General features: G+C 39.9%; 1 protein-coding gene across 2 annotated transcripts in view; it reads right to left on the minus strand.

The window, feature by feature from the left end:
* The window catches only part of CtsL4 (Cathepsin L4), a 90,733-nt gene that overhangs the window by 69,955 nt on the left and 7,006 nt on the right, over window positions 1–13,772 (minus strand). For both annotated transcript variants that reach the window (XM_070112393.1, XM_036374051.2), the window contains one exon: window positions 9,551–9,804. In XM_070112393.1, the coding sequence (XP_069968494.1) occupies window positions 9,551–9,804 (254 nt within the window). The remainder of the gene's footprint in view (window positions 1–9,550; window positions 9,805–13,772) is intronic.

Here is a 13,772-nt window from a genome sequence, read left to right on the forward strand (position 1 = left end):
TATACCGCTGGTGTTGTGGAGAGGGTGATGTGAGCTTGCTCTGCCGAAGTGTTAGCCACGATGTGAATCAGTAACCAGCCCCTTCGGGCCTTAGTCAGGAAGTGTCCATTGGGCGTAGAACTAGTAGACTGCGTTGCTCCGGGCGAGCGCCGGTTCGTCCGTGTATTCCGGAACTGGTAAAGCGAAGGACAGGCCTCAGGGAACTGGGGTAGGGGCATCGTCTCCGAGGGTATACCCGTTCCTGTCTATTTCGGCCCGCCCCCCTGCACACGATGCGCTGGTAAAACTGATTAATGGAGACAATAAATGAAAAAACAAACAACAAAAACAACAATAGCAGCAAAAAAAACAGCGGTACCCTTGGCAGCTTTCTTCGGAAGACGTCGATACCGAATGATCCCCATGTGGAGCAGCTGGTAAATGGCGCAGATAGAACTGCTAGTACGAGCGACGTCTCAGAAGTAGATCCCTTTAAGAAGGCTTCACGTCTGGCCAGATCTCCCGTAAAGGAGCTTTCTACGGATAGACCCACGCGCGCAAAATCATCACCACCGACGCTACAGGAGGGATCCACGATCGCGGTAAAGAAGGCGCAAGCCAAACGGGAACATATACACGAATTGGGAGAAATGATCCAAAAATTAGCGGATATGATGCGGCCCCCACAGCGTTCCATCAACAATGCCATGAGAGAATTGCTGAGCACAATCTCAAAGCTCCAAGCATGTGCGCAAGAGGATCACATAAGACAAAGGGAATCTAACCGAATTGTAGCAAGCCAGCACACGGTTGTTGAAGTAACGCCAAAAAGGCCACGAGAGAACAACCAAGTAAACAGAAAGACGCCACCAAAAAGGACCAAAACCTTCCACGAAGAGCGGACGGGGAAAACGGTGGTTAACAAGAGTTGCGAGGAAGAAAAGAGCAATAGTAAATACTCAAGAACGGAGTCGTCAACAGAAGAGGACTGGACCACGGTCCAACGGAAAGAGCAAAAGAAGAAAAATAAAAAGAATGCAAACCCCGCACCGCGCATACGGCCTAATGCAATTGTCATTGCAAAAAATGGTGATATGACGTACGCTGACATACTCCGAGCAGTAAAAAATAGCGGAACACTGCAAGAACTTGGCAAAAACGTCGCCCGAGTAAAGAAGACAGCCAAAGGAGAGATTTTGCTTGAACTAAAGAAGACACAAACAGGAAGCACTGAAGGATACAAGGAGGACATAGGAAAAATACTAGGCGACCAGGCGCAAATTAGAACATTGCAACAGGAGACAACAGTGGAGGTGAGTGATATGGACGATATCACTACGAAAGAGGATATTGCAGAAGCGATTCGTCTTCAAATTAAAGAGCTTAGTCTTTTCAACGACACTTCAATAAAAAGCATCAGAGCGGCCTACGCAGGCACCCAAAAAGCGGTGATAAATCTTCCGGTGCAAGAAGCAAAATATCTATTGCAGGCGCAAAAGATAAAGATCGGCTGGACAGTATGCAGAATAAGAGAAAAGCCACAACTGAGGAAATGTTTTAGATGCTTGGAATATGGACACATGGCGAAAGCATGCAAAAATACGGAAGACAGGAGTCAGTGCTGTATTAAATGCGGAGAAGCGGGCCACCGGGCCAAAACTTGTACTAACAAACCTTTTTGTACGGCGTGCAAAAACAGTGGGAGAACGAACACTGACCACCAAATAGGAAGCCGAAGATGCCCCATCTACACAGCAGCATGTAGTAAAACTAAGAAGTGAAGATCCTGCAAATAAACTTGAACCACTGCGAGGCAGCTCAGGATCTCTTAACGCAAACGGCCTATGAAAACAATATTGACGTAGCAATAATTTGTGAACAATATAAAAATAAAGGCACTAACACGTGGATCTCAGATACCACCAATAAGGTTGCAATATGGGCATGTGGAGATAAAGTGATACAAGACAAACCACTCACGCAAAACGCGTACTTTACAGGTAAAATATGTGGGATTTATTTTTACAGTTGCTACATACCGCCAAGTATATCGCATACTGACTACGAAAAAATACTGGACGAAGTTGTGAAAGAAGCAATGACAACCACACCTAACATAATTGCAGGGGACTTTAATGCCTGGGCTCAAGAATGGGGAAGCAGAGCCACTAACCGCAGAGGCAGTACATTGCTCAAAGCCTTCGGTCTGCTAGACGTTGTACTGTTGAACACAGGGACACAAAACACTTTTGAGAAGAATGGACGTGGCTCCATTATTGATATATCTTTTGCCAGCAGATCGCTATTGCGATCAACAGACTGGCGGGTGTCTGACACATATACCCAGAGTGATCATCTGGCAATAATAATAAATATCAACAAGGACATGGAACGGCCAAGAAGGAACCTCTGTCAACAAAAAGTACAGGCCAAAGGATGGAGGATCGAAACACTGGACGAGGATGTTTTCCAACTTATTCTTGACGAAAACCTCAATGAGACTAATGACGTAGACCAGCAGGCCAAACTTCTGGTTCATCATATTACTAAAGCTTGCGATGCCGCCATGATCAAAAAGAAACATACTGCTCGGAGAAAGCCGGCATATTGGTGGAACAGTGAAATCGAAATACTGAGAAGCGATTGTCACAAAGCACGGCGGCTATGTCAGCGGAACCAAGGAAGAGGCGAATATACGGTACTCCGTGACATTTTTAAGAAAAAACGAAGCAAGCTCAAAAAGGCGATAAAACAGAGCAAAAAGGCCTCCTTTAAAGCTCTATGTGACAAAGTAGACGAGAACCCCTGGGGCGAAGCGTATAAAATCGTAATGTCAAGGTTTGGAGGGGGCAAAGGACAAGCACCTACCTGTCCCTCATTACTCCAAAAGGTAGTTGAAACACTGTTTCCTACACAAAACCAAGAAAGCAGAGCTCTAAGCCTTGAAGAGCCAGAAGCCACAGATGCGCCAGAGGTCAATGATATGGAAGTACTACAAGCGGTGGAGCGGTTCGGAAATTCTAAAGCGCCAGGACTGGATGGTATTCCGAACAGGGCTCTGAAACTCGCAGTAAAACTTAACACAAATCCATTCACGGCGTTATATACACGATGCTTGCGAGAAGGTGTCTTCCCAAAGATATGGAAAATGCAACGGCTCGTACTTCTGCAGAAGGCGAACAAACCGCCAGGAGAACCGAGCTCTTATCGACCACTCTGCATGATCGATACAATGGGAAAAATCCTGGAGCGACTAATCTGCGCCCGCTTAGAAGATCACCTGGAAAAGGAAACTTGCAGCCTATCCGACAACCAATATGGTTTTCGCAGAAAACGCTCAACCGTTGATGCAATCAAGAAGCTGACAGACATAGCAGAAAAAGCTATTGAAGGAGATAGGTGGATGTACGGCAAAAAGCAATACTGCGCTGTCATTACTTTCGATGTAAAAAACGCGTTTAATTCGGCCAGCTGGCCCCATATACTGCAAGCACTAGAAAACAAGAGAACACCATCTTATCTGCTGAAAATCATAAAAAGCTATTTATCTGACAGGCTGCTGCTCTATGAAACAGAAGAAGGACCAAAAAAATATAAAGTCACGGGTGGAGTACCACAAGGCTCCGTATTGGGTCCGATCCTGTGGAACGTACTGTATGATGGTATACTTCGCCTCCAGTTGCCTAAAGAAGTAAAGATAATCGGATATGCCGACGACATTGCAGTGACAATAGCAGCTAAAGAACTACACCAAATCCAAAATATATTTAGTGATACAGTACAACAGATAAAGCAGTGGCTAGCAAGCGCAAAACTTCAACTTGCGGAACAAAAAACTGAGGCAGTGCTTATTACAAGCAGAAAAAAACTGGAGACGATTTCTCTTAGTATAGATGGGCATAACATCTCGACACAAACATCTTTGAAGTATCTGGGGGTAATGATAGACGCACGACTAAGTTATAAAGTCCATATCGAGAAAGTCTGCGAAAAAGTCGCCCGTGTGAATGCGGCCCTAAACAGAATAATGGCCAACATTGGAGGACCAAAACAGAGCAGCAGAGCGCTCCTGGCTAAGGTTAGCCAGTCAATCATAATGTATGCCGTACCTGTATGGGGACCAGCGTTAATACAAAAAACATAAGCCAGAATGACAGAAACGGTATGTCGGTTGAGTGCCATCAGAACCGTCAGTGCATTTCGTACGGTGTCACATGAAGCTGTTAGCATTATATCAGGAATAATGCCACCAGATATAATGGCTTGTGAACTGAAACGAATTTACGATAAAAGTAAGAGTTTGGGCAGGAAGTTAACATTGGCAGAACGCAAAGAGGAAAGACAAGCCAGCACACAAGAATGGCAGAATCGCTGGGACGCATCAGTCAAGGGGAGATGGACGCACCGATTAATTGGTAATGTACAAGCATGGGTGGAAAGAAAACATGGAGAAACTGACTTCTATATGACGCAGTTCCTAACAGGGCATGCGTGTTTCCGAGAGTACTTGCATAAGTACGGACATGACAATGGAGTCGCTTGCTCCTTTTGTGGTATAAGTAATGAAAATGCAAGGCATATCTTTTTTCACTGCCCAAAATTTTCAAAGGAAAGACAGAGTCTGGAAAAAGAAGTGGCAGACCAATTAACTCCAGATAATATAGTGCCTTATATGTTGGAATCGAGATATGTATGGAGCATTATGGAAAAGACGACAGCTCTGATAATCCAAGAGCTGAGAAGAGCCGAAAGACAGAGAAGCAGTGAAGCTTGAACCGCGAATAGCGAACAAATGACGTGAGCCAAAAGGCTAAGCTGACCCTGCTAACGGCGGTACCGCAGGGTCTTACACCAAAGCTGCAGGTGACGGAGTTCAGGGTTTAGTACGTAGGCGTACTGTACTGCGCCGCAAGTCCAACTTGGGACGATACTCCTGACTGGGCGTGGTCCCGAAAGAGGTGTACCCCTTAGCGGCCAGTACGAATCGTCAGTATCTATGTAAGATTCCCCCTCCGACAACAAAAAAAAAAAAAAAAAAAAAAAAAAAAAAAAAAACCCAGCACACCTTAACCCTTATGTTAGTAACCAAATCTACCGACGTCTTGTAGCAACCAGTCTGGGTATTAAAAATTTTGTTTACTTTAATAATTATCTTCAAATATTAACAGTCAGTGACAATTTAAAGAAAAAATAATAATAATAACAACGTAGAATCGTGAATGACATCTGAAACCTATTTGGGACACCCCAGGCAGTCGGCCGGCTTTTATTGTTTGGAGCCGAGCAGATGCCGTTCGAGAGAGAAAGAAAAACTCAAGGTTATTTCTTTGTTTTCTTTCGCGCACTAGATTCGAGCATTTTTCAGTATGTAACAGATTTTTGGTGGGATCAGACGTGTTTCATTTGGTGTTCTCTTGACAGTGAAAAATAAAGCTATGGAACAATTATCGAGAGCTGACTATGCTCGGTAAGTAAACGTTACATATATTTAGCATTTGTAGATATTTTAATTACAATTTTTGTAACATAATTATAATTATTTACGACGTATATCACATAATATTTAATTTATTAGGTTAAGGGCAACCGAAAGGAATGAGTACTTGAGGAAACTACTTAGAGAACACGACAGTGATTCGAGTAGGGTTTCTGATAGCGATGACGAAGACTGGATTCCAGCAAATAGAGCTAGACATCAAAATCAACAAGGTAATTCAGTGCGTGATGACCAGAAGATTCTGAAGATACAGAAGAAATCGCTGAAGAGAATTCAGCAGTAGAAGAAGAAGTTGAGAGTAGCGAGAGTGAGGATGATGACAATAAAGTAGGAACAGCTAAGCCTGAAGGTAGTAAAATATTTGTTCTTAGCAATGATTGAAATAATAATTATTTTTCTTAAATAATCAATTAATGTTGTTATTATTATTTTAGGAAAAGCTCAAGAACCATCTGGGAGTTTAATTGCCAAAGATAAAGCATTGTGGAACAAAACTCCACCAACTCAGCATCAGACCGCAGCTCATAATGTTGTACGCCAGCGGAGTGGGCCTCATCGCAGTACGGAAACGTTGTCAATTAGCGAGACTTTCAAAAAATTTTTTACCTACGAAATGGTTGATATAATCGTCCGTCACACTAATAAAAAAGCTGAAACAATTTTCCAAGAGTACAATGCTAACCAACCAAACTCACAGCATCAATGGAAGCCCGTTACGATACCCGAAATTTATTCGTTTTTCGGTATCTTGATTTGTAATGGAGCAAATAAATCGAATACAGATCATACATTTGACATGTGGCACTCCAATTCTTATCCGCTGTATCGCGCGACGATGGGATTGACGAGATTCCATAATAACGTAAAAAGAAGACAAGGCAGCTCCGATTCTCCAAGGGATTATGCACACTGGTAAAACTGATAATACTCGAGAAAAAAATCAGGGTGAAAGAGTAGTGAAATAATTGGCGGCTCCGTACCGTAACATCCGTAACATCTGCATTGATAACTTCTTTACTACTGTACCAGTCTCTAAACATTTGTTGTCGTGAAATATTACCATTGTTGGCACGCTAAAATAGAAAAAACCTTACATCTCTAGTGTTATGGGAGCGCATAAGACACGACAGCAGTATTCGACAGTTTTTGGATTTCACGAAAAGGTTACCATGTGTTCCTACGTTCCTAAAAAAAATAAAGCTGTCATTCTGATATCTACAATGCATTCAGATATATCAGTTGGTGATGACGCTAAACGAAAACCAGAAATAATAAATTTTTATAATAAATATAAAGCTGAAGTTGACACAATGAACCAAATGGTGCGGAGATACACCAGTCAACGACGATCTTCGAGATGGCCAATGGCAATGATTTTCAACATGCTAGATATTTCTTCACTTGCGGCATATATAATTTATTATGAAAATAATAAAATGATTGTCAAAAAAACGACAGAACGTCGTCAATTTATGCGTAAACTAAGTGAATAACTAGCAATGCCGATGATTGAACATCGCACGGCGTATCCACAAGTAATGCGCCACTTCTCAACAAAGATTGCCATTGAAAGTGTATTAGGCCATATACTGACAGAAACAGTCGTGATAAATCCTGGTCCAGAGACTCCAAAAGAAAAAACCGGAAGGAAAAAAGTAACAGGATCTTGTCATGTCTGCAATGCTTTGCCAATAAGAAGACGGCTAAAGACACGTAAGGCCTGTGCCAATTGTCACCAACCTGTGTGTGACTAGCACTCAGTTAATCGTGTACAATGTGTTCAATGTCATTAATTATAAAAAAAAAAGTTTAATATTTCTTTATTTTTTTAATAAAATTTAGTTGCGTGCATTAATAGAAATTATATAGAAGTCACATGAAGTAAATAAAAAATGAAAGTTAGAATAAAACGTGTGAATTAAAAGATTGTAAAATAAAAGTGCAAAATAAAATTTGTGAAATAAAAAATTGTTTAAATAAAAATTTGTGAAATAAAAGTTGTAAAATACCAATTTGAGTCTGCGGATAAAAGTTTGTAAAATAAAATTAATTTTCTAAGAAAAGGAGGGTACGTGCATTTTATAATCCTTCAAGTTATACTAAATGAAAGTGAGTTTTAATTCATTTTATATACAATCAATTATACGCGTAGATATACAACCAAACTCAAATAAAAATGATGATGATTTGAGTAAACGTAGTCTTATTAATCTCCCTGTGATTGTAAATAACGGTTGCAACTCTTTCTACTTTGAATTAAAATGTATACGGAAATCTCATACGAGTATACCACTTTACTCTGCGAGAGTATAAAATGTTCGGTTACACCCGAACTTAGGTCTTCCTTACTTGTTTTTCTTGAATTTTCAAAACAGAAGACTTGAAATCATTAATATTTATAAAAAACTAAACTGAAGGGTTACAGCAACGTTTTTTAACGCGAAAAAAGAAATTTCTTCACTAAAGAAAGAATCCGAACACCATCGCGCATGCGTCAGAAGCCATGTTAGCGCAGAGTTTCACAACAAGTGCTGCCCGTTTGTTTGAACATTAAATATAGTTTATTCGATTCGCTGGAGAGTAACACTTGGGGAATCGAAGACAGCAATAGTAATTTGTAATATTAGCTACACCGAATTAGCACCGCCTTCACAGAAAAAAGTATTCAGATACGACCTTGGTTCTGATCGGTCAGAATGTATGGCAGCTTTTTGCTTTAATGGTCCGAGATGGGCGGTTCCGACAAATGAGCAGCTTCTTGAAGAGAAAAGAGTGTGTGCAAATTTTTAATTCGATTTTTCAAAAACTGAGGGACTAGTTTGCATATATACAGACGGACGCACATGGCGAAACCGAATCAGCTCGTCACGCTGATCATTTATTCATTTTAATCAATTTTAGGCGCAAGAAACAGTGTTATCAGAAATACAAGCTCTCAGAATTTTATTAGGATAAATCACATATTGCTCGATAAATGCGGTAAAAAGCCAATCGAAAGTTAGAAAATCTTTATATTAGATATCTGGCCAATAGGGGAAGTATTAAACCGATGTAATTAATTTTTGACATCACGACATATTATATAACTGCAAAAAAATATGCCCTTTGACTTTCATTAAGGTACTTCACAGATGGACCGATATTTTCGGTTTCTGGGCACTTTAAAAGTTTTACTGCGATTTATTACTATTATTGGACGTGCGATCGCATACCTTAAAAACTCTTAGTGTGTAAAGGTTTATTTCCATAACGTCATTGGCCCTGAATATATATACTGTAAAGTGAAAAAATCACACTTAATTAAAAATTTTGGTTCGTGGGAAGAGACTGGTTCGTAGCTCGACTTCGGTCATTTTCACAAAATCACATTTTTTAATTCAAAGTCTCAAAATTTTAAATAATCTCATACACAAAATTTGGTTGAAGATCGTCAAGCAGTTCCTACGATATAGGATTTCACCCAAATGGGGGCGGTGCCGCGCCTATTGTCCAATTTTTACACTGGTTGCTATGAAGTCCTTCTCTTCCATTTTGGGTGTTAAATTAAATGTCTCTGACGCATTTTCACAACGTCACATAAAAATTTAAAATAAACTCATACACAAAATTTGGTTGAAGAAGGTCAAGCAGTTCCTAAGATAAAGGATTTCATCCAAATGGAGGCGGTGCCACGCCTATTGTCCAATTTTTATACTGGTTGCTATGAAGTCTTTCTCTACCATCATGGGTGTAAAATTAAATGTCTAATGTCTATGTTTTAATCATAAGCGTTATATAGGGAGTAGACGAGGTTATCATCGGGTTTCACCTATTTTTACAATGTTTAAAAAAGTCTAAAAGGACTTTCTCCAAGTATGTTTGGTTGAAATAGCTTTAGTGGTTTATGAGATATACACATGAAACCTATTGCATATCGGGGCCACACCCCCTCATTTCATACATATGTATATCCCAATTTATATGCAATACATTAATGAAAATTATTTTATCACAATCCAGCACTATACAAGGAATACAATTTTTTTCTCTAAAAGCCAACTTTGAGGTACATATATGTTCAAAATGTTTACTCACCTGAGGTTCAGTACACGTCCCGTTCGTTTAAATACCTGTCCTTCGATGCTTTCCGCTATACTGAAGGCATAACATGAGCCACACGTTTTCTGATTAGCAGATTGTGTTTTGAAGCCTTTTTCACGCCAATCTATCGCTTCTGGAGGTTGAGGCATTAAAGATGAACCCACAATATCCGATTCAAAGTCAATTTCATTTCCAAATCGTTTACTTTGTAATAGGCGTAGAAAATTTCTTAGATAAGACTCACCATTCTGCAAGTTTAACGAAAAATACTTTTACTTACTACAAATATTAATTGTTACACTAAACTCTATTGTTACCCAGAGTATAACAAAACTGTTTAGCCAACGCGCGTAAATATATTTTAAGAACTGGACATTAGTGAAATAGTTTTGGTGATAGAAATCCCATGCGGATTTAAACTCGTACCCAATTCCAAATTTGTAAAATAATAAAGCTTAGCTATTCATCCTTTTAATTATACATTTACGCTGTTATTCTTTAAAGGTTTATCACACTGTAGGTAGTTATGAAAAACTCTTACATTGAGGAGGGATATTTCCATTAGTTGGTTCTTTTATTTGTGTTCCAGATGACACATGCTAAATTTTTTAAAGAAATCTCTTTCTTTACTTAAGTTAGTGCATATACAGACACAATATATTTATCTTGTCATTCTAACCATAGCGACTTACTTATGTCCTCGGAAAGACAACGACTAATATTATAATGTAAACAATATATTCGACCGAACTATACTATGGCCAAAGTTATAGGTTTTATTGTTAGAATTTGGTAAGATTATTATTGTTCAATTTTTAGACCTATCCAAATACAGAAAAAAAGAAGTCCGACTTCAAAATCTAGTGCTCCGGTTGAGAGCTTATTACTTATTGCAACCGAACCGTCCCCACAAATGATAGTGCAAAAGTCTTTATCAGAAAATAGGTCTAGAACTGAGTATCCAAATTGGTAAGCCCTGGTACGTACATATAAAGATTCCCTCAGCTCAAGGAGGGCCATAAGGTTTGGTTTGGAGCGTATGGTGGTAAGGATCAGAGCTGATGACTCGCATACACCGTGACTCCGGAGAAGCGGGGAGGTGAGGCTTAAACAGGCACAGTCGTCGACTCGGTCTTATCAGACGCAGAAAATATTGGAGGCGAGAATCATCTAAAAAAATACGAAGTCAGCATCGTCCTCATCCAAAAGCACTAGTTTCAGGCTTATAAGTTGGAGTTCCCTTTATTATTCCTGTGGACTTGAGGAAAGAGGCCGTCGGGTAATAACCTATACTGATAACATTGTTCCAGTGATGGAAAAGTACGCATAACATACAACTCTAGTCGGCACTCTACAGACAATTGACTACTTTTTGGCACTATTTGACAAAAGACAAAAATATGTACATATATTTAAAATCTCTTCGTAGTAAAAAAAGCTAAAGCAATTAATAACGAATATAGCCAATTTACAGAGGTAAAAGAAATTTAACAAGAATGAATTGAACGAATATTTATTTGCAAATGTTTTTTGTATCGCGTAGGGATACTAAATTCTCCCTAATTCTTCGGCATGCGTTGAGCGGAGACTTTCAATACAAAATTCAAAACAAATGAAGAACCAAATTAGCTATCAAGACATATGTCGCTTTGAATCAGACTAAAAACTTTATTCGATGGTTGTGTTAATAGCTTGAAATAAAATATTGTATAATTTTTTTAGAAAATTCATTTTAATTTGATTTATTGCGGCACTCTAAACTACATTGGGGCACATTTTAAGCACAATTTAAAATGATCAAATACCATCCCTACATAATTTTTATGGTAAAAAAGTAATTCCTATACACCTATCGTACGAGTTTACCCAAGCGTACCTCAATGCAAAAGCCATCTGCGGGGACTGTCTTAACCGTCAACCCAAGAAGAACTTACCTGGTTTTAAATATCCGGAGGTATACAAGAGGATGTCTCCCTGCTCATTACAGCTCTCGCTTACAGCTGTTGACAGAGGTATAAAAGAATGTGAAATGCTGTTGGCTGGATTGCCAATCAGAAGTGTTGTGCTGGGCATCTGACGCTTAGCTCGCGTTAGTTCAGTATCAGCGGGTTCTGAGCTGGATTGCAAAAAAGGTGAAGTTGCTAAAAGGAGTGTTGTTCTGGGGGCGGCGCAGTAAGCCATGTTGTGACCGTAAAAAGCATGATGCGGGAACTAAGTACCTTAGATTTTGGGAATACAAATTTTCAAGTAGGAACCTCGAAGGGGTTGATGGAGCTTGCCTCAAAACTGAAGCAACTCCTGATGACGGTTATTTACGAAAATGCCCATCTTTGCGGCCAAGTTTACACCCTTAGAGGAAGCTGTGGAAGGCACTCCTCAACACCGGGTGGGCCAATGCCGGCTCCCCCAGCACCTGTTCAGGAGGCGATTGCACCGGTGTATGGGGTTTGATCACAAAATGACTGAGTGTAGAGCAAAATCAAATGTCTATTGGAGGTGCGGTCGCAACTTCGTATTTAAAGGTAGACCAGCTAGGTGTTTTGTGATGTCGGCTATCTGCCCAATATACTGTGGCAGTGCTGATCGTGGTCTGGAGTAGTCCTGGGAGTTTCAAAGTCTTAACGGACCTTAGGGCTAATGCCGCAATAGTTGTAAGTGAACGCAACTACGATTGCGTAGCTGTGGATTCTTCACAGCTAGGTGTATGTATTGCTATAGAGGGGGAGTTCGGTAGAATGCTTGTCGCTAGTTTGTATTGCCAATTTAGCGAACTACTAGATCCCTATCTGGGCTAAATGGATAAACTACTACTACTTGCGAGTATTAGCCCATTTATCCTAGTTTTGGATGCGAATGCATCGTCTTCGATGTAGTTTAGTAATTTATCCCGACATACGTCTGGATATTAAAGCCACAGTCAAGGCGAGACATTAAGTCAATGGGTGGAGGCTGATAGCCTCCACATTGTGGCGGCTTAAGGTGTTTTAGGAACCTGGGGGTGGAGGAGAAAATTACTCTGTTGTATGAGGTAGTTTGGGGGTAAATGATAGGTTGCTTAGAAAGTGTGAACATATTATGGTTAAGAAAATTAAGTGATGGAGCTCAAGTGGTAGTAGTTTCGACTAAGAGTTCTGACCGGAGACTCAATTCTGGTACCACAGAGAGCATTGCATTGATCAACGCATTGATTTGATCCGCTGTTCTTTTGAGTGCCGAAGGGTAAGGCTGTCGTTAAGAGGTACCCACGTTAAGCACACCGAACTTTGTCTCATGAGATTTTCTCACTGGTTTTTCCATACTTTGGCACGCATCACATTTCTTCTGCCGGACTCTGGTGTAATGCTAGGTACCTGACTTTGTATAACGCGACTATTTTCCTATCAGTAGTCTAGTGACAGGGACGATGGCTGGTATGACAATTTCGTCTGTATAGCCCTTATGTTAGATTCCATTGTACTATTCGAGTAGGTCGCCTACAATCAGACTATACAGCAGAGGTCAAAATACTGTCCAAAGTCGAATATAAGGATTTCGAAATCACTGAAATTTCATGTTTAACCGGCCGCTATACTTTTATATCCATAAGCTGTAAGTAAATAAAATTCGGGCTTTGAATATTTTTTCCTGCCTACATACACATAAAATAGAAAAACTATTTGAGCAAACCTTGGTCCGGAAAAAACGTGAGCGCTAAGCTGATCTCATCAGCTCCGCTTGATTTAAATGCAGTATTTGGGCAATGTTTTGTTCCGATATCTCAATTCTTGCTTGATTTACATACTCTAAAGTAGAATGAGAATGGTAAGATAATATCATACATATCATACAACAAAACTGGAATGGGATTTCATCTAAAAATAGGAGGTGCCACCGCGCTAATCCAATATTTACATCGGTTAATAAGTAACAATTTCATGAGACCTCACCCGTAATACCGCTTTCACTGCGGTCCCTGTACCAAATTACAGTTTTGTATCATAATTTGCGCTTAGTCGTCGAATTAATGTTATATATTTTCAGAAAAAGCTGTTCTCTAACTTTCATAAGGGTGCCTTATCGATATTTTCGATAAAAACTCAGCCATAGCCATTGAGGTCCCATATTCGGTATCTGGGGGCTTGAAAAGTCATGACGCTATTTCGATCATCTTTGGACTATGTGTAGACACTGTGGCAAAGTTGTATTTCGATAAAGTTATTGGCTCTCGATTTATTTA

Source organism: Bactrocera oleae, chromosome X, assembly GCF_042242935.1.
Source record: "Bactrocera oleae isolate idBacOlea1 chromosome X, idBacOlea1, whole genome shotgun sequence".
Lineage (NCBI taxonomy): Eukaryota > Metazoa > Arthropoda > Insecta > Diptera > Tephritidae > Bactrocera > Bactrocera oleae.